The following is a 22,766-nucleotide window of genomic DNA, read 5'->3' as shown; positions in this document are numbered from 1 at the left end:
GGATGGTTATCATCGGTTGATCATCTTTATTCGACATTAGCTTAGTTTTACTCAGATTCATTTTCAGTCCTTTTTTTATGGATTCCGTATGAAGCTCATCGATCATCGTCTTCAGTTCTTTCCAGCTGTCGGCTATTAGTACTACGTCATCTGCATATCTTAGATGGTTTAAATACTTTCCGTTTATCGATAGTCCCTTCGTTTCCCAATTTATTGATTTAAAGATGTCTTCAAGTGCGGCAGTAAATAGTTTTGGAGATATGGTGTCTCCCTGTCTTACTCCTCGGTTGATTTTTATTGGCCTCGTTTTCATTCCGTTATCCATCGTGACTACCATTTCAGCGTGTTGATATATATTATGTATTAATATCCTATATCTAGAATCTATTCTGCTGTTGACCAGTGCTTCCTCAATAGCCCATAATTCTATGCTGTCAAAAGCTTTCTGGTAGTCTATAAATGCTAAACAGATTGGTAAATTGTATTCGTTAACTTTTTCTATTAGGATCTTTAGTGTGTGAAGATGGTCACATGTACTGAACCCTTTTCTAAATCCGGCTTGCTCTACTGGTTGATATACATCGAACTTTGTTGTCAATCTATTTGTAATTATTTTTGTGAATGTTTTGCATGGGGAATGTTTGGCATAAGATTATTTTTGAACCATTCTTCAAAAAGTTCTGCCGTTGTATCTTCATGGTATTCGACGCAGGAGTCTTTAATAGTCTTTGCAGAAAGCCACAGGGCATTTGGAACCCAACCATTTTTTGATCCACCATGTAAAATCGTTATTCTTTTCCCTTTATTTGACGGAGCTTTCGTCTGACATTTACCGGAGGAATCGGCCAATACTTTAGGTCGCGTTGAATGTATATCAAACCATGTCTCGTCGAGGTAAAGTATCAGACGATTTTCAAAACGGAATTTTCTTATCGAAGTTATGTACTCATAACGCCATTTTTGTAATATATGAGATTCCATAATTACTTGTCTTTTGTCAATTATACGATATCGAAAGCCCATACTTTTCAAAATTTTGGTGAGGTTACAGCTTATTTTAGTTTCGTCAACATTGAGCTGTTGCTTCAGAGCTCTTAATGTAGGTATGCGTTGCTCTTCGCTTCTTCTTTATTTATAGTTTTAAGGCACTGTATACTGTATATAAGTTTGCTTTGCATATACAGATAAATGTTTCTTCTTTACCGGAAAACTGGAAGAAGCCCTATTATTGTTATCTCACGGACACCATATAATGATAGAAAACGTAATGAATAAAATGAGTAATACTACTTAACACTTCCCGTGATACATAAAAACAAACAAATTTTATCAAGAACTCGTATTTAAATACTGGTTGGTGTTCAGTTCCATAAACTTATTATATAAATACCTGAAACCACTTAAAAGATGATTAGCAAACCCGTCGCACACTACCATCGAATTCGAAAAACCCTCTTATCAGTACAGTTTCGTCAATATAAGCCTTATCTGTATTAATGAAATTATAATGAGATTGGATTGTACGCAATTAAATCAACATTATGAAATGAAGATTGACAAATTTTACCACGAAACATATTTAAATTTTACCTGAAACCGGGCCTTTTATACTATTATCGGTTAAGCCAGGGTGTTTATACTCGGCACTAATTGAAATCAACCATTTACTGCTAAACAAACTTTACCCACTATAAACTAATCAATAAAACGTAACAATAAAACTACAACTTTCTTTGGGAGCCAATTGTTAAGGCTTCTTAAATAATAATCGAAACTTTCTATTTAATGTTTGTTTTTCGAATAAATGTTCGTTTTTTATAAACGGTACTGTAAATCGACACAATTACAATTTATCCTATTGGGCTGATAAAAATCTTAGAGATTTTCACGAAATACGTACCCAACAGCCATAAAAATTAAACGTTTAGTTTTTAATTTAAGGCCGCATATAACAAAGTCGAATAATCACGCCTTGTGCGCACGCTGCCGTTCGTTAAATCCGTCCCGATTGGTTAATGTATCTATCGTCGTATTTTTTGTCCATCTAATCTTTGCTCGCAATCCTAACAGTAAACTAGTCAATATCGTATTTCTGTCAAATTTAAATATAAAGATTTTTTTACAAATTAATTTTTAGATACCAAGTAGAGAATGACAGGGTATTACTCGAAAAACACGAAACTCCCAGCTGTGGGGTATTAAACACAGTACTAAGAGGTGGTGATAGAATTAGTGCGGTGACTGGTATTGGATCTGGTGCTCTTATGATTGCTGGTGCTGTAACAAGTGTTATTGGCGCTCCCGTTCTGCTTGGTGCAGCTGCCGTAGGAGCTACAGCTGGTATTTACAGTATTGGTAGAAGTGCTTTTGGTTTGGCCGATAAATATACCCACGACGAGGTAAGTACAATTTTAAACATTTGTCCATAATGATAATTCAAATAAATATTCATATCGTTTGGTATCATTCATTAGATCCTTAATACGCACTAAATGTACAATTTACAAGGCTTGAAATGTATTTACATAAACGCTTACAAATTGGACTAAATATTTTAAATTTGTGTACACATTTACCTTACAATTCATTTCTTTATTTGAATCGATTGGTCGATATAGGTGTACCTCTGAGTTTGATAATTGATTAGCGATATGTCTTTAAAAAATTGATGAACTGATTCATCTCTTATGATAATAATAACTAGTTGTGTAGCGAGCTATTATTACGCTAATTTGCAACGAGTTGATTTGAGGTCAGTTGAAATTGATAAGGAGGAAAAACAGATCTTAAGCTAAGGACCTTTTGGAATAATAGGTGATAATAGAAGAATTACTAAATTGAAAAGATAAACGTTTCCTTTCTTACTTTTTTTGCTTTTCGGTTATTCTTACAGCTTCTACAACGTTATTTTTCATTACTTCAAAAATTATACTCTTTCTTAGTGTTACTTTTCCCACAATTTTGTCACAATTTGTATCCTTTATATAGTTTTTCGTCCTTTGTACTTTTCACTTTTTCTCTTGAAATCAGCCAACTACCAACAACCAACTAGATTGGAAGAAACTAAAAATGGAAAAGCTACTGGACTAGAAAAATATTAATCTGATACTTAGCTTACTAATCTGAGCCTTCTATAAATGAGACAGATTAAGGCAGTTATCTGAATTGTGTTTCGAAACTATTTTACGGATTTAATATCAGATGTCGCTATTGCGTCCGTTTCGAAGCCATTTTATTGTTGCTTCTTAAAGACAGGAAAGATCTATTTTTCACGTTGAGAACGCCTATGAATAACTGTTCTGATGAGCTTTATTAAAGCGAAATACGTATAAACAGATACATAGACGATTTGTACGTGAAATGGAATCTTTACTGTCTTTTTCATTTTATTTGGATCTACTCTGTATGAGTACAAGAAACCAATTCGCTAACGATTTCTGCTTAGTTGAGGAGACATGTCGTGGAATGCAAATTTTAGATTCCCCATGTCTCTATTAACATCTTTATCAACGTCTGGCTATGCCTTGCAATTTTCATGTTGAGAACGCCTATGAATAACTGTTCTGATGAGCTTTATTAAAGCGAAATACGTATCAACAGATACATAGACGATTTCTACGTAAAATGGAATCTTTACTGTCTTTTTCATTTCATGATACTTATTAATTAACAAATTATATAATATTGAATAATACTGGTTAGAAGGTAAAGATATAAGAATTATTAAGAACTTATACTAAAACCAGTCAGATCACATAAAAGTCGGAGATATAATAACATCGGACATTTAAATTTTCAAAGGAGGCAGACAGGACTGTATACTGTCGCCACTCCTACTCAATTTTAATTCTGAAGCAATTTTCTGAGAGGCCTTAGACCAATAGAAATAGGAATAAAGGTGAATAGATAAATAGATAGAAAAAAAATGGAATGTGTAAAAGCTGAAAGATGTGACAATTGCAGAACGGTACTCGGAAAACATCACCAACAGGCTAAAGAATCAAATTATAAACGAAGAAGGCCAGACAGATATAGACTCCTACTGGATCAGAATAAAGGAAGATCTTAAAGCAGCAGTAAAAGCTGAAATAGGAAGAGAAAATTGTATCCGTAAAAATGATTGGTTTGACAATGAATGCAAAAATGCAACACAAAAAAAATTAAGCCTACACGAAAAAGATGCTTACACGAGGAACTAGAACAACTGTAGAGAATTGCCACACAAAGAGAAGAGAAGAAAAGAGGATACACAAAAGAAAAAACGAAACTACTTAAATAAGGAGCTTAATTATATAGAAAAAATAAAAAAAGAATTCAGAGCATTTTATAAGAAAGTTAACATCAACAAAAAATAATTAAGGTAAGCGGAACAGACGAGAGTGAAGAGGAACCACCAACGATTCTTAAAGTTAAAGACCAGTCAGATCACATATCGACATATTCGTCAATTCGTCAATATTTGACAATTCATCAGATTACAACCCTGAGACAAATTTTAGATAAAACACTGGAATATGGCATAGATACTCATTACATATTTATAGACTAGGGAGCAGCCTACGACTCTGTAAGTATAAGAGAAATGTTCAAAGCAATTAAAGAGCTATGAATACCAAATCACTTTTAAATCACGTTAATTTAGCGAAACTAATTCTTGAAAAAGTTGCATATAGAGTATGAATCCAGGGGAGATTGTGTGAACCTTTTAAAATAAATAACGGGCTGCGCCAGAGAAACCCACTCTCCTGTATTTATACTGTTCAATCTGGCTCTGGAAAAAGTAATACGTATATCACAAATCGCAACTATTGGTTCAGTATATAATAAATCAGTGCAAATCCTTGCCTATGCTGATGATATGAATATTGTAGGGAGAACGGAAATCGCTGTATGACAGGCATATTTAGCACTAAAAGAATCAGCTACAAAAATTGGTTTAATAATAAATACCAAAAAAACGAAGTATCTGAAAATAAGCACTCAAACACAATTCCTACGCCAACTTGTTATAGAAAACGACGTCATCGAAGCAGTGAACGAATTTGTATACCTGGGAGCGCTCCTTAACACTGAAAATAATACTACCATAAAGATAAACTGCAGAATTTGTACGGCCAATAGATGCTATTTTGGGCTCAATCTCCTTCTTAAATCCTCAATTATATCCAATCCAATCCAGAGTTTTTACCTTAGGCTAGCAGCTCTTCAAGGAAGGGGTACTCCTTTTTTTTTCGGAGTAATGGAGGTATGATAAAACGTGATGAATGAAGTTTTTGGTGGAGAAGTAGTGGACTACTAAGAAGCTGGGGTTCAGAAGGTGAGGTGTCTGTGTGGACGACAGGTAAGGACCGCACAAGAGGAATATGGGAGGAATTTGCCACGCATGTCAGACGAGGTACTTCAGGGGTTACCAGCCATACAATAGGAACGGCTCTTTATCAGAGTTTTTGGCATGCAGTAGTTAACTGCGATATTTAATAGGGAATGATTCTAAAATTTCAAAATACTCATCAGGTAGTTCATGTCCAGTGTTGTGGACTGGCTTTTAGGTAAGTGGTATGTAGATTATCCAGTGAAATTCGGTGGATTTCTCAGGCGGGTGTCGGTAAGGGAAGGGATTTGTATTTTGTGTGTGAATAATAGATTTTTAATTAGTGCTCTTTTTCGACCGACTCCCGCACAGTTGACTGTCCCTAATACACAGTCGAATGTGACAACTTACTGGAGGGGGGTAAAGGTCATTTCGGCCTTATTGTTTCTAGCGGTGGGCACTATGGAGTGCCCAAACATTTGGCCCGATAGATCGGAGGAATATTTGGCTATAATTTCCCTCCTGTCTGGCAAGATGTTCATCAGCAGCGTGGTTGTGAGTCATCGCTCAGCTCTAAGAGCTTTTGCCTCTTGGTACGAGGAAGGGGTCTCCTGCCTTTTTGGGCAGCGTGGCGACCATGCCGCATGTGTGCCTTTGCAATTTGGGCATTTTGGGTTTTTTATCTGGGGACAATCTGCGCTCTTGTGCTCGGCACTACCGCAATTAGGGCAAGTCGTCTGTCTTTTTTTAAATAAAAAAGTAAAACTCTACAAAACAATAATACGTCTATGTCCTAGCATATGGTTCAGAGGCCTGGACTCTAACAAAAAGTAATGAAAACATGTTAGGATGTTTCGAAAGAAAAGTACTAAGGCGAATCTATGGAGCGGTGAATGCCAATGAAGTGTGGAGAAGACGATACAACTTCGTACTTTATAGAATATACCAGGACGCCTGAGGTGAATAGGGTATTTAATGCGGATGGAACAAAATACCCTGCTAGAAAAACGCTCCTTGATAGCATGCATTCATCAGAGAAGAATAGGAAGACCTAGAACAAGGTTCCTTGATAACATCGATGAAGACATGAGAAATATGGGAATACGTGCTTGGCGGAGGAAGGCGATGGATAGGGACGACTGGAGAGAAATTCATGAGGAGGCTAGGACTCACACAGGGTTGTAAAGCCAAAATGTTGATAATGATGGAAAATATATTAATAACATCCGATATGTAGACAACACGCTCGTCCTTGCCAATGAGAAAGCGTTACAGTTCCTAATAAATAAAGTCAATAACAGAAGTTAAAGATGATGGTCTTAAAATAAATGTAAAGAAAACAAAATGTATGGTCATCAACAAAGAGTATGAATATTAAATCATAATAGAATGAGTAAAGAGGTTTAAGTACAAAATGCTACATAAACGATAAATGGGATCCTAATGATCAAGGCGAAATTAGAACCGAAATTAAAAATAGAGGACGTTCTTCAAAATGAAAGCATTATTCTGTAATAGAGACTTGAGTCTCACTACTCGAAGGAGTACCACTCAATGATACATTATATATGATACATGATAAAGAACTATACTTATCTAGATTCTTTTTAGATATGATTGTACTGATTATTGAGAATACCATGATATTTTCAAAGTAGTATCAAATGATCAAGTGTTGAAAATAATGAATAAAAATAAGTAACTATTTGAAACAGTTAAGCGAAGAAAAGCAGCTCATTTTGGCCATATCTCTCCCCTATCCCTCCACTAGAAGGTACATTCTTTATGTTATCTTTACAATGTAGAGATTTCATATGCAACAAACAGAACCTGACAAGGGATATCAATGATTTTTACTCAAGTATAAAGCTTAAAATTCTTCTTATCAAACAGTTTTTCTTTTGTTGTATCGTAATATTAAGATTTTATTATTAAGATAATTATTAATTGCAGAATTTAAGTATTTTTAACTCAGAAGCACGAGGAATATATATTAATATTCTGGCTGGATCTTTGGGATTTGTTGGAGCGGGAGCAAATATGGCTGTTTCTCAATTAATTTCACGTGGAGCTAATATTGGTCAGGTAAATATAGTCACTCTTATTTATCATTATTAATCATTATCACAAACGTGTTTTAAAACGTTGTACTCACATAAACCACCTGTAATTATAATATATTCATACTAGTTGGTTCTGTGATTCTTGCAAACAATTCTTAGGTATTCTTGATATGGTTCTAATACTTGTACTATCTGATAGTGATAAAAAATCGCACGTTTGTGACTCTTTCTCAAAAAACACCCACATATTGCATCATCCAAATATATTGATATAGCCAGAAAACACATTTATGTATAGAATTATTCATATAAAAATGATTGCACGTCATTCAAGATTTACGACGTCAGAACCCCACAGCGTTGCCAAAACATCAGAATAGTTAGTAAGTAAGGAGTTTTTAAAATGTCAACTATTTGTCAAACTGTTATACAAACAGTAAATACACTTTTAAGATTACTGCAACACACTAAAATACATAAGAAAACATTTTAATACAAAATTATATATTCTAAATTTTAAACTTAGCTCTTTTAGAGCATTAATAGTAAAAACGTCCCGCCATTATTTCTTGTTCAAAATAATCTATCTTATATGAAAGCTTATCAGCTTTCTACAGACTATTTATTTGTTTTGGCATAGCACAATCACAATACACAACAATAATTTGTTTTTAAAGCTGTTAATCTAAATTTAATATGTATTTATAAATACAATTTCTTATTATATTATGATCAAATTGTGTAAGAAATTAAAACATAAACAAAATTCTTACTCCAAAAAAGCGGCAACACTTTAAACAATTTTGCCACACGCTGAATTGTCATTAAAATTTGAAGTATTCCGTATAAAATTGAGAACGATTTCCGAAGTGGAAATTGAAACGTCAATAAACATACTTTAACCTATAATTGTGGCTTATTCCCATCTAAATAGTAATTACTTTAAAATGCCACAAAAAAATAGCTTCAGAACAATGTATTAGAACTTAGTCTTTGGTATGAAACTGTAAAAAACAATTTCGTTTCCGTGTACTACATAAAACTATCTTACATTTTATACAAAATGCAGTTGTAGTATTTTTACAATTGACCTTTCTGCGTCTATTTTGTTTATCAGCATAGTCCACTAAATGTTCAGCCTTATGAAGACGTTTAACTTCAATGGGTTAAATTTGGACTCTTCGTTTTTTATGTTTTGGCTCCTGGTCTTCGTAGTCGGTACAGGTCTAAGAATCGGAAGAAAATCATTTGTTCTAGCATTTCTAATTTGAATAATCTCAGTTGAGGAATGTTTTTGGCTGGTACATGTTTTTCCTTTTGTACTACGCTGTATTGACACCAAGAGTTGCAAACCTCTAAATCTAGCATATGGCTGATGAAACGAATTGTCCACTTTTTTGTACGTGCTTGTGCCGGACAGACTGCCAACATTCTGTCAAATAGGTCAACTTCACCCATGAACTGATTATAGTTCTTAATCACCTCAGGTCTATTAACCATTTCGTATTCCTTTTTAAGTTTTGGCCATCTTCTGCATTGATCTGGGTTGTTAGCAGTATGGTTTGTTGACCCGAATCGTAACAGGTTTGTTATCTAAACAGCGAGTTATGGCAATGCTTCCATCACCCCGAATCTTCGTTTCAGATGTACCTCTTGGATTTTTCATGAACTGTTTTTCTGGAGAAAAGGTACAATTCCGAGGGACTCTCTTATTTACAATCGTGGCTGTCGCGTGGAAACCTCTTTCTAGTAATACATCAGCAAGTTTCATTGTCGTAAAATAGCGATCGAAGTAAATACAATAACGAGGAACAAGACTTTCATACGAACTAAGAATTGCTAATTTACCCAAGCCATATTTCTGGACTGTAAGCTCTGAGAATGTTGAATCACCCTAATATACAATCATATCGCATACTTACGCATTGTGAATGGCAAGTACAAAAACCTTAATACCAACAGGATTTGGTTTCCCTGGGCAGTATTGACGAATTCCGCAATGACCGGTGAAAGGTATTCTCATTTCATCTATATTTATATCATCAGATCTTATTTGAACATGACAACCATTTAATGTACTGTTGAACAGAGGTAAGACTTTCCAAATTTTGTTTATTCTTTGTTACTCATCGATTTCATCATCAAAAACAACCTTTAGAGATGTTCTGATTATAAAAAATCGGGTTGGCGTCATAGCATTTTTGACGATTGGGACACCATACTTTCTCGGCCAATACATTTTAATTTTTGGGAGCTCTATAGCACTCATAACGAATAGGACACCAATGAATGTTTTTAACTCTTTACTTGTCAATTTTAGCTCTGTTCCTTTTCTTTCAAGGTATGTTCTATTTGTTGCTACAGTCATGGTTTCCAATATGCGGTTTACCTTGACGTGTAAAAGGGTATTTCTAGAAGAGAGAAATTACCGGTCCATGCATCAGTTAAAACTGGTAGTGGTACTGGAGTACCATTACGGCGACCTCTACTAGGTCTTATTCTTGTTCTGGCACGACGACTACAACCTACTCCGATAGATCTACGAGACGTACATGTTTCTTGTGTTAGTGACGATGAGAATGATAATACTGACTCTGAGAATATCTCTGAGGTTTCTTCTGAGGTATCCGAGTTATCTGAAGAATTAAAAAAAGTGTGGTTATCTGATTTTGGCGGTACAAATAAGGGGTCTTCTTCATTGGAAAGGTTTAGATCCGATTCGTAAAGAAGCTCTTTAAGTTCTTGTTGAGTTAGTGCTGTAACAAATAAAACATTTGTTACGTTGTTGAAAATCGTACAAAATTGTTAGTTTACATTAAGACCCTACTTAATACCTGTATGACATACAACTGTTACCTGCCACATTCAAAATATGTCCTCATGAATTTACAAAATAAATATCGGGTAGCAAAAACTGATCATTTAGATACACAACACATATAAAAATATGTATAAAAAGTATATGATGACCTTAATATTTTATGACTACTTACGTCTTGAACTAGGACGTTAGGCCATGTTTCATGCTTCATTTGTTATACACTATTTTAACCTAATATATTTCACAGTTACTTATACAGGTCCCCAACATTAAGAAAGTAAAGTAGTTTTCTTTGGTACTAGTTGATAAGTTTAGAATAAAGTACGTAAGATGGCGTCACTAGAAATGTTTTGATTTTTATGTTGTTTATATGTGAAACTAGGCCTCAGAAGGTTAATACACACGCGGCGAAGATAGGAAAGGATGGGTCAAAGGAATAGAGATGGAACGGTACGATCAACACTCGGTCCGGCGAGGAGCGGAAATCGACTAATCAGTACTTAGTCACGGGAAAGAATAGGTCTGTCTCAGATCAATACTCCAAGACAGGGTACGGAACTGTTACTAGATCAACACTCTAACAGAAGCGGTTGGCCCTCAGTCAATACCTTAGGGCCAGTGGAGTTGTTATCAGATGAACACTCCGGAACAAGACGGAACTCCGGACGGTTGGCCTCCAATCAACACTCAGAGGCACGGTGGAGTTCCCTAGAGCGGAACTCTATTCTCTCTTGTGGAATATGCTGTTTTATATCGTCGATCTCCTCTAGAGTGTGTCGTTAGAAGAGAAACTTTTGGTGGGAGTTCGTGTGTATGGAGCGCTGATAGGACGGAGGCGATACACATCGTTACAATACTGTTTTCCAGAGCTGTTTTCCATTTCCTTCTTATTAAATAAGCCAGCAGAAGCTGGCTTTGAGTATTAGTATTGACAATTCTACGCATCAGTGCGAATTGTTCTAAACGATAATTATTCATTTAATTACTAATTTTGATATTTGTGATTAAGTGAGTTTTTGAGTTAAATAAAGTTAGTTTTTATCACGTCTTGCTTCACTTAATCTCTGAACCCACAGAACAACAGGAATATTTAAAATTAGTTTTTGGTAATATCTCTGTAGTATCTTAATTTCAGGGAGTTGGATTGGCAGTTAATGCGATTAGTGTTGCAAACATAGGAATTAGTGGTATTGGCATCATAAACTCCAGCTACGATGTCTTTGATATGTGGATAAACCATAACCAGGCTCCTTCCGCATTGACAATATTACAATTGTCTTCATCAGTATTGTTCTTTGGAAATGCAGTATATAACTTCAGAACTGTTGGACAAATGATAGACGAAACACAGGGTAGGGTTTTAGAAGATTATCATGACTCCTTGAGATCTAACAGACACAGGTGCGTATCTTTTATTTTCATCATGCTCTACATTCTATAAATATATCGAATTCAAATATCACAATATTAACATTACACAGGTCTACATTTTTTTCCATTAAACAGTGTTTTAAGTTTAATAGGTGTCCTATAGTAAATAAGATGCGCTTATCACGAATCTGTACTTAGTTTTTATTTAATACAAAATTACACTGCAAAATTGAGTTGTTCTTAAAAAAAAGAATTCAATATAATCTACGTTAGACAATTTTTTTTTTGAATAAAACCGTTCTCTTTTTCCATGAAAACTGCGTTTTGTGGTCTTCTTTTTATGGATTTTTGTGATCGAGTCTCCCTTCAAGGTTCAGCAGTAATCAGCCATCATTCTTATATCCATCTTCCTTAGTAACGTCTCTCCATCTCCTTTATATCTTGACGGAACCTTTCTCCCTGCTCCTCGCTGACAGTTCCAAGATTTTCGGAAAAATAATCAACGTGGGAATCTAGAAAATAAAGTTTGACGCTCATATTGCATCCCAGTTTTTTATAATGTTGTTATATTATAATGTTGGCTACAATTTCTTTATAGTTTGGAGACTTGTTGTTTTCCAGGAAACCATCTATTACCTCTACGAAAGAACTCCATGCTTAAGATTGATCCTGGGCCATTCTATTCTCGAACAATCTGTCCGATTTTAAGGTTCGAATTTGAGGGCCTACAAAAATTCCTTCTTTAAGTTTAGCTTCAGAAAGTGCAGGAAATTTGTCGCACAGATATTTAAAGCAGTCACCTTGTTTATCTAAAGCTTTGACAAACTGTTTCATTAATCCTAACTTTATGTGAAGAGGAGGCAAAAGAACTAATTTTGGGTCAACTAGTGTGTCACGTTGCACATTTTTTTGTCCCGATAAACGTATTTCTCCGAGTGACCACTCTTTCTTAAAGTAATGTAAATTTCGTGCTCGACTGTCACATTCACATAAAAAAATGGATACTTTGTGATTCCAGACTGCTAACCTAAAGCATGAATATTATTTTGAGATCTCCATAGAATTGCCAACAATATTCGCTATACTTTATTTTATTTAGCAACGGAGAGATGCACAGAGTGAGCAACAGGCACTGAGGCATAAGTATTACCATTGTGCAACAAGACACCCTTCAGACTTCTCTTAGAAGCATCAATAAATAACCGCCATGATGTGGAATCGTAGTTGTCAGCTCCCAGTTTCATGACTACTTCAGGAATATTATGACAATACACCAGTGAGCCCTCTTGAGAAAAATATTCCGCGAACTCTTTTTCGCGATGCCTATACCACGAAAATGTGGTACCTGGAACTAATAGATTTTTATCTTTCAATCGTGATCCTAAAATTTGTGCATCATTCTTCGATAGGCCCAAGTCTCTCACTAAGTTATTTAGTTTAGCTTGGATAATCTTTTGAGGTCGGTCTATCTCAGAATTGAATTCGTCTGTCTGAACTTTCATCTGATGATTGCGTTTGGATGGTGTGAAGAAAAGGTGGATGAATAGGGATTCCTGGACCATGAGATACAGGTCGTTTAGCAGCAGGTAAATCAGGATATTGAATTTTGTGTTTATTTTTTGAATTGAAACCCTTGATATCGCAGGAGCAAAAGTAGTAGTCGTCTCCATGGTTTTTTGGTTCCCACCATACCATAGAAATGCCGAAGCGTAAAGAGTTACGTGTACTTTTTGTTCACTTTCTCAGTAGTTCGACACACTGAAAGCACACTTTGTGTGGATTCCAAGGTTTGTCCTGATCACCAAGCTTTACACCAAAGTACGTGTGATAAGCTTTCTTTATAAAGTCTGTTATGTTTCGTTGATACTTTCCTATTGTTAAATCACCACACACGTAACAAAATATATCAGGACTGTTCTTATACTTTCGTGATGACATTATGGCGCGATAAACACTCATAAAACAAAATAAAACTCGATGATACAAACAACTGACGCTAACTAACTCTATTTACGCAATACACAACTGTCGATGCCGTCAAGTTGACGGCATCTGCAGTGTTGCCATTCAAATGAAATTAACATAATAATTTATTAAAATATTTTCTATCGATCTATCAAGTATTTTAAAGAAATAATTTTAATGCAATTTACGAAATATCAATAAGGTATTTGTTTGCGCTAGGATATAATATCTCACAATACCTATTCAAAATTAGCGTACCCGTATTAGCTGACACATGTCAAACTCAAAACACCAAAAATCATGGCCTGTGTTAGAGATAGTTGTTCTGTAAATACAACTTATAGTTTTTTAGCATTATTTTAGTAGTGGTACATTTTGCAAAAATGTACCACTACTAAATTTGATTTAGTCAATCCAGACAAATACCAAAGGGTTTTTACAGTGATTTTATTATGTTCTACTGTTTTGTTATTTTAAATTTTATTTAGGGCCTCTCTTGACTTCTGTTTTATTATTTTTCTTCTTTACGGATTTTTAAAATTCATAACAGATTCTTGAAATGTTTTTTCCATTGTTTTATAACTGCCTCTTCCTCTTTTCTTCCATTTTGTTATTTTGGTAGATGTTTTCGATAGTTTTTATAATATTTAGGGGAACTTCTCTATTATACAGAAGATGGAGTACATCTTTGAGTCTTACCCTGTCAAACGCTTTCTTTAGGTCAATCAGACACTGAAATGATGGTCTATTATACTCTAGTGATTTCTCAGTAATTTGCTTTATAACGAATATTGTATCTGTACACGATCTTCCACTACGAAAACCCTGTTGTGCATCTGCTAAACTTATCCTCTGATTTATTAGCACTTGTAAAATTTTAGTTGTTAGTTTTATCTTAGTATTTAACAAGTTTATACCTTTGTAGTTTTCTGGCTGGTTTTTATCTCCTTTTTTATCTTCCTTCTCCATTTTCCGGTATTTTATTGTGTTTTATAAATTTATTAATAATTGTTCGGTCATTACTGCTCCACAATATTTCAGTAATTCGTTTGATATCCCGTCTTTACCTGCTGCTTTTCTGTTCTTCGGGTTTTCAAGTATTTTCCGAACTTCCTGTACAATTATATTAAGTTGTTCATTTGTAGTAATTTCTGGTGTTTCCAGTTCTAGCGTCGTTTGTTCTTCCTTTGCATAGAGCTTTTTTAGGTAGTCAATCCACGTATCCTTTTCTATGTGTTTTGGTTCTATTAGTTCATTTACCTCCGTTCTTTGACCTCTTATGAAGCACCCTATTTCTTTTGCAGTATATTTGTTTGTAATAATACAATGTTTATCCACTACGCCTACTATAAGACACGAGAGTGTTGAGATTTATAAGAGAGTTGCAAATAAATCATGTACTAGTAACTAACCTTAAACGTATTGTAGTCCGGGTAGTGTCTATTATGGTCTTTAGGATGTGGTGAATTTAATTAAACAGACAATACTTAGCAACCCTTGAAGGTAAGCCAATTAGACCATTGAGCTTGCAGTTACCTTCAACTAACCTTATAGAAGAAATAAATATACAGTTCACGAGCTATCCAAGAAGCAAAAGATCTTGGGGGTGAAACTATTCCTGATACTAAGCATACTCACTCTGCCCGATCTTATACAAGCCAACCACTGGGATTCTTTCCGTTTATTAGGTAATAGGAATTAGTTTTAATGTTTCCTACATTTTTTCTAGTATTTTGACGTTATCTTCGATTTTGTCCAATTCAATTTGCTGTTTGACATGTTCTTCACGTCTTGTCTAATTGTTTTCTTCAAGTTTATATGATATAATAGTCTCGAATTCGGTATTTTTAACTTCCGTCCCCATTTTTTCTTTTACTAGAAACAGTTTAAAATTACTCGTACTGTACTTTTAATATGTAGTTCATTAATGCATAATTATTTTTTTAGGAAAACCTTTAACAAACTTATGAAAGAAACAATTAGGCAAAACGAAGGTAATCAAGTACAAGGAAGGGCGGAAGTTATCAAGACGATACGAAATATTGCAAATAAAGACGATGTATTTGCAGTTCTTACAAGAAATAATAGGTTGATGAATAGAAATGGTATTCGTTTCTCCGCAAATGGAGGAGAAATAACACTAAATGGTCTAACGATCAACATGAATGAATTTATAGGAATGAACAATGAACGTGCAAGAGCTTTTTTGTCAAATTTGCATACAGAATCGCACATATCAATAAGTGATACTAATTCTATGATTGATAATTTCTCTTTAAATAATTGGTCTATACCTAATGTTGAAGTATTTGCTGGATTTGCCTTCACCTTAACTAGCATATTCTCAAATGATATCCAATGCATGATAATGGAATTAGTAGAAAGGGCCATAGAACTTCTCTTGAAATATTTTAATCGTATAGTTAAGGAAACATTTGGTAACTCAGCACATCAAGAAATAATGGTCGCTGTAATGGAATACTTCGCAGGACAAGCATCAACGGTTCTTCAGAGATACACTACATGGCGCAGTACTGGGAATCCCCATTACTATGAACTGTACTTCGTACAAGTACCGGTAGATCCATCTGAAAGGAGGAGATGGATTTTTAGCAGAATGGTTAAAATTTGTCATGAAGCTGGTGAATTTATTGTTAATATCAAGGATTATTTGGAAGCGTGGTTACTAAATAGAATAGCTCAGCGACAGCTCAGAGATGAAGCTATTGGAAGAAGGGACGAGCATTCGTCCAGAAACACTAATACGGTTTCTTGTACTATTTGTGGAGGAAATTATTTTACACAACCATAACAATCATTATTAACATGTATTTTATATATTTAAAAAAAACTTATACACAAGAAGAAAAACTAGTTTTGCATATGTTTTCTTTATTTTTCCTCAAACTCTATCTTTCAACGAATTCTGCATTTTTTAATTTAAAATAAGTGTCGCATTTCATTTTCGATCATTTTAAGATTCCCAAAATTTCATGACAAACAAGAAACTTAAATCACATTGAAATTTCACAATTGCAATAATACTTTAGCACTTTGAAAATCCATTTATATACTCGCACGAGTAGAATAACTCTCTTACACTAAAGTACGAGAGAAGTGAAACATTTGTTAAACATTACTTCGTCTCATAAAGTGTATTTTATCATACGGTCTACGTGAACCCTGTTTATATATGTTCTGAAAGGCTTCTAGATTTCGCGGTTAGTACAAGCTAAGATTAATATTATTGACATATCTCATGCTGTTCTGCCTGTCATTGCCTAGGCTTAATCGGTAAAAATATCGATTTCGAGGCAGATGCAGATTTAAAGTATATATGCCAAACAAGCCTAATTAATACGACATCAAAATTATGGCCTTATGTGACGCTCGTACATCATATCTATTCTCTATTCAACGCGTATATTACTCGGGAAGAGGTAGTGATGGTCAAGTACTAACAGCAGATGAAAAACAATTATCAGCTCCAACTCAAGCTGTTTTGCAGTTATGTAAACCCATCTATGGTTCTAGTCGAAATATAACTGCAGATAACTGGTTTAAGTCCGTATAATTTAGACAATTAACAGTGAAATAGGACTATATGAAGAAGATGTCAATATGGGTGAAAATAAATTTGCTATAAAACAAATTTTGATTTATTCACTTGAAGAAGGTCTCTGGCTGAGTACAAAACAAACAACTGATCGAATCCTAACATGCGACATAGTAAATGAGGGAGAAGGATATAACGAATATATTAAGATTAAAAAAACAAACAACGCGACTACCAAAAGGGCACTACACAACATCTTCATTATTAATGAACGTATAGTTACATACGAGATATCAGATAGCACTATGAATGATAATAGAGTTAAGACAAATTTTGATTTATTGGCTAAGAGGCCTCTGACTGAGTACAAAATAAACAACTAGTCGAATCCTAACAGAGAGCTAAGATTAATACTATTACAGGAATTAATATTAAACTCAACAGTCTTCCGGGTTGAACCACGTCGATTAACATTGCGCTGAGCTGTCGGCATCCTCTTCGACGTCTTCTTCAGGTCTTCCGAGGTCTCAGTCTTCCGAGCCTCCATAAAATACTACTACTTCTTCTTCTGGTTCCTATCCGTTTCGGATGTTGGAAATCATATTGGCAATCATGACCTTGCTCGCTGCGGCTCGAAACAGCTCCGTTGAGGTTTTCTTAAACCATGTTCTTAAATTCCGTAGCCATGATATTCTCCTTCTACCGGGTCCTCGCTTACCTTTGACTTTACCTTGAAATATAGACTGCAGCAGGGAGTAACGGTGCTGATTTCTCATAACGTGTCCCAGATATTGCAATTTTATGCGTTTGATCGTAAACACAATCTCTGGTTCCTTCTTCATTTTTTCTAGAACTTCCTTGTTCGTGATCCTTGCTGTCCATGATATTCTTAGCATTCTTCTATAAAGCCACATCTCAAATGCTTCAAGTTTTTTAATAGTGGTGTCTGTAAGCGTCCATGCCTCCGCCCCGTACAACAACACAGAGAAAACATAGCATCTCAAATGTCTCATTTTTGTATCTAGCGATATGTTGTGACTTTTGAAGATGGCGCTCATTTTGTTAAAGACCGTTCTTGCCTTTCCTATGCGGCACTTTATTTCCTGTATATTGCTCCACCGTTCGTTTATAATGGTTCCCAGGTAGCAATACTGTTTTACTCGCTCTATCTGCGTCCCATTAATGTATAGATGAGCCCCATTTATATTCTCCTTGCTGATAATGATTTGTTTCGTTTTGTGGGTATTAATGTTTAGTCCGTACTGTTGACTGTACTCGTTTATTCTGTCCATTAGCCTCTGAAGTCCCTCTAAACTATCTGCTATCACCATGGTGTCGTCGGCATATCTAACATTGTTTACTCTTTCACCATTTAGAAAGATGCCTTCGCCAATTCCGTAAAGAGCCTCGTTAAAAATTTTCTCTGAGTACATATTAAATATCAACGGCGATAGGATACATCCCTGTCTAACTCCACGTAGTATTTTTATGTGATCTGTTTCTTCTCCGTTAATTTTCATGTATGCGGTCTGATTCCAGTAGAGTTCTGAAATTATTCTGAGGTCTTTGTCATCCAGGTCTGCTTCTTTTAAAATGTTTATCATCTTTTGATGTTGAACTCTGTCAAATGCCTTTTCATAGTCGATTAAGCACGCGTATACGTCGCAGTTAACGTCCCTGCATCTTTGAATCAGTACCTGTACTCCGAAAAGTGCCTCTCTGGTACCCACTGCGTTAATGAAGCCGAACTGTCTGTCCGATATTTGTTCCTCGCACTTCTTATAAATTCTTCCATGGATGACTCTAAGAAACAGTTTCAACATGTGGCTCATTAGGCTGATTGTTCGATATTCTTCGCACTTTTTAGTCCCCTGTTTTTTAGGTATCGCTATGAATTCTGATTCTAGCCATTTATCAGGGATGATTCCTGTATTGTATATTTTATTGAAGACAGCCGTGATCCAATTTATTCCTTCTTCCTCCAAGAGTTTTAAAAATTCAGCTTCGATATTATCAGGCCCTACGGCTTTCCTGCTTTTCATCCGTTTTATTGCTTCTTCTACCTCGGATTTAAGTATGTCCGGGCCCGTCATCCTCTCTGAAAATGGATGCCTATAATCCGTTCTTTGATCTTGAAAAAGTGTCTCCAAATATATTCTCCATTTGTCTTTCATCTCTTGGGTGTCAATGATTAATTTTCCATTGGTGTCTATGAGTTTCATTTGTGTTCGCTTTTTAAAAGTACCCGTTATTTCTTTTTCCTTTTTGTGTACATTAAAATTGTCATGCTTGGCTTGTAGTCTTTCTATTTCTTTACATTTCTCTACAGCTTCTTTTCTTTAGCTTCTCTTATTTTTCTTCTGATGTAAGCCTGCAGTTTTTTATATTCATCTTTATTTCCTTTAATTAACCTTCTGCGTTCCATTAAGTGAAGGATTTCTGGAGTCATCCAAGATTTCTTCTTTGTTTGGTTTTAGCAGATCTTGTTTAGTTTTCTTAATTATTTCTTCGAATTGATTGATTTCTCGTTGGATGTTATTTTCTTCTTTTAGTTGTTTAACTTGGTTGTTAATATATTCCCCCACTTTCTTTTTAAATTCCGGATGTTGCAGGGCTGTCGTGTCGTAGTTAGGTCTAGACTTTTTCGTTATTGTCTTCAGTCTCACATCCATGATTCCCACTAAAGGTATGTGATCAGATTCAATGTCCGCTCCTGGATATGTTTTGACAGATTTAAAACTGTTTCTGAATCTTCTATTTACCAATATATAATCTATCTGGTTTCTAATTACGTTATGGGGTTTATCTGCTGGTGCCTTCCATGTATACAATCTCCTCGGTGGTAGTTTATAAAATGTGTTTAGAACCACTAGCTTGTTATCTTCTGCGAATATTTCTAGTCTGTCACCTCTTTCGTTTCTTTGTCCTAACCCAAAAGGTCCGATTAGAGACGTTTTCCGTTCGGCCCCAAGTTTTGCATTCAAATCCCCCATTATGATGCTGACTTCGTGTTTAGGTATTCGCTCTAATATATCCTCTATGCTTTGGTAGAGAGTCTCTACTTCCTCGTCGTCTTTATCTGCAGTGGGAGCGTATATTTGTATTATGTTTACATTCACTGGATTGGCTCTTATTTGCAGTAGTATTACTCTGTTGGACACTGGGACAAAATTTAAAATACATCTACTAATTTTTCTCGTTATTATCACACCAACTCCATGCTCTAGTTTTCCATCTAGTGACCCTGAGTAGAATATTCTGTGATCTTTTTTTGTCAATGCTTCCTGTTCCGAGACATCTCATCTCGCTTATTCCCATTATGTCAATGGTCATTCTTTCCATTTCCTGAATGGCATTGTCTATTTTTCCACTCCTTGCCATAGTTTTCACATTCCATGTGCAAATTTTTAAATATTGTGGTTTTGCTGCTTTTTCTTTTTCATAGGTACTCATAACTGTCCCCCCCCCCCCCCCCGGAGATCCGATTGGGGAACTTACTCCGGAATCGTATTTGGTTGTGAGCATTACCATATATGATTTTATACTAGGACTATTCAATGGAATCTTTAATGTAGTGGTTGTCCTCGGCCTTCTACATCCTTGCTCTACTCGCTCGGTGGAATTTTCGCCATATCTGGCTACCCTCACTTAGTTTAGCCTGCAGACCAATGCAGTTGCCCGGGGTGTGGCACGTGGAGCCATAAGTGAGAGTTAGCTGTCTTATGAGGACCAGTTATCAAGAACCATCTCCCGTCTATGACGCTCGATGTGGTCGTTCCGATAAAAGGTGCTACCTCTATAACACAACTCTACAAACCCCCGTCATACGGGGAATACTACTACACTGATCACTAATAAACAAAAACAAAAAACAAAAATCATGACCAATTTGGTACCCAACCAGAACATCAGTATTGGTGGGAAAGAAATAGAACTCATAGATAGATATAAATACCTGGGACATGAAATTATGATTGGCAGGGATAACCAGACTCATGAACTGAAGAGAAGAATAGGCCTTGGGTGGGCAGCATTTGGAAAACTGAGAGAAACTTTTAAAAGTGAGCTGCCCACATGCCTAAAGAGAAAGGTATTTGATCAGTTCGTCCTCCCAGTCTTGACGTACGGAGCAGAAACACTTACCTTAACAAAAGCAGCAGCTACCAAACTGAGAGTCACGCAGAGAAGAATGGAGCGGTCCATGTTAGGAATAACTCTGCGAGACAGAATAACCAACGAAGACATCAGGAGAAGAACCGGAGTGACTGACATCATCGAGAAGATAGCCAGACTAAAATGGAGATGGGCAGGACACATAGCCAGAATGACATATGGGCGATGGACAAAGAGGTTATTGGAATGGAGGCCAAGGGAAGACAAGCTAAGCGTCGGTCGACCACCTACAAGATGGACTGACGATTTAAGAAGACTCAATAAAAACTGGATAAGAGCGGCGCAAGATAGACGGGGTTGGAAACATGAGGAAGAGGCCTATGTTCAGCAGTGGACTCTTGAGGCTGGATGATGATGATCACTAATCAATGCATTACTGGTTCTGGGAATCGAGAAAGGATCATTTATACCGCCAATGATGACGTAGTATGGGTGGAGGTTGGTGTGAGAGTTATCGTGGGGATTGGCGCGGGGTTGGCGTGAACATTACTGACAGTAGGATTTTGATTGACGGGTGGAGCGGATGGTATTTTTTTTATGAGAGGTCTCCAAGTCGAAGATAACCGTATGTCGCCATCTTTTTTATTAAGACAATTTGGCCTTTTATTAATTTTTATGGCTTTTCGGATAATTCTTGGTTTATAGAAGCGGAGGGGGGCTATGGTTCTGGAGTTTTCAAAATCAGTTTTGTGACCTGTATGAAGATGGTGTTGACCTAGAGCTGAAATTGAGTCGGAATTGTGAACAAATAATTGATCTTTATTCCTCAATTCTTTTTCCTCATTTATGTCTCCAATAAAAGAGGTGACGGCATAAGGTTACCTTCAAATTGGAGACTTCTCATAAAGAAAATACCGTTTGCTCCACCCGTCAATCAAAATCCTACTATCAGAAATGTTCGCGCCAATCCCCATACTAACCCCCATGCCAATCGCCAGCCAAACCACGTCACCAACGACGATGTAAATGACCCGTCCTCTATTTCCAGCACCAGTAGTGCATTGATTAGTGACTAGTGTAGTAGTGTCAGGGGGTTCGGGAGACTAAGACCTCGGAGGTCCTGAAGAAGACATCGAAGAGGATGTCGAAAGCTCGACGCGGTTCAACCCGGAAGACTGTTGAATTTAATATTAATTCCTGCAATAGTATTAATCTTAGCTCTAGGTTTAATATTTAAATTGCGTTGAAATTGTAAGTATTAATTTGGCATGGGAAGGCATGTCGTTTGATGCTGGCACGGAGTTAGTCTTTATCGAGAATGGGACATAATCTGCAAATAGGTACCTGGCACAGGTTCGAGAAGACCATGTTTTACCGTTTATGGTTATTCTTGGAGACGACGCAACATTTATGCATGGCCTCACACTGTTCGAATAGTTACTGAGTATTTTAACAAGTCTCAAATTACACGAATTGTGTGTAATTTATTTTTTTTATATTGTAGTAAAAACAGTACAAAAATATGTTTTTAGTATTGGGTACAGTAATACACACACTATTTTTTCT

At 35.8% G+C, this 22,766-nt stretch overlaps 1 protein-coding gene across 1 annotated transcript in view; it reads left to right on the top strand.

Moving 5' to 3' along the window:
* The window catches only part of LOC140448158 (uncharacterized), a 50,119-nt gene extending 33,712 nt beyond the window's left edge, over nt 1-16,407 (top strand). The window contains exons 7-10 of the mRNA XM_072541258.1: nt 2,138-2,399; nt 7,265-7,396; nt 11,331-11,596; nt 15,479-16,407. Coding sequence (XP_072397359.1) covers nt 2,138-2,399; nt 7,265-7,396; nt 11,331-11,596; nt 15,479-16,343 — 1,525 coding nt within the window. The 3' untranslated portion in view covers nt 16,344-16,407. The remainder of the gene's footprint in view (nt 1-2,137; nt 2,400-7,264; nt 7,397-11,330; nt 11,597-15,478) is intronic.
* The last annotated feature ends 6,359 nt before the right edge of the window (nt 16,408-22,766 follow it).

This window comes from Diabrotica undecimpunctata, chromosome 8 (genome assembly GCF_040954645.1).
Source record: "Diabrotica undecimpunctata isolate CICGRU chromosome 8, icDiaUnde3, whole genome shotgun sequence".
NCBI lineage: Eukaryota > Metazoa > Arthropoda > Insecta > Coleoptera > Chrysomelidae > Diabrotica > Diabrotica undecimpunctata.
Note: the sequence above shows the minus strand (reverse complement) of the source record. Positions and strands in the feature narration are given on the sequence as shown.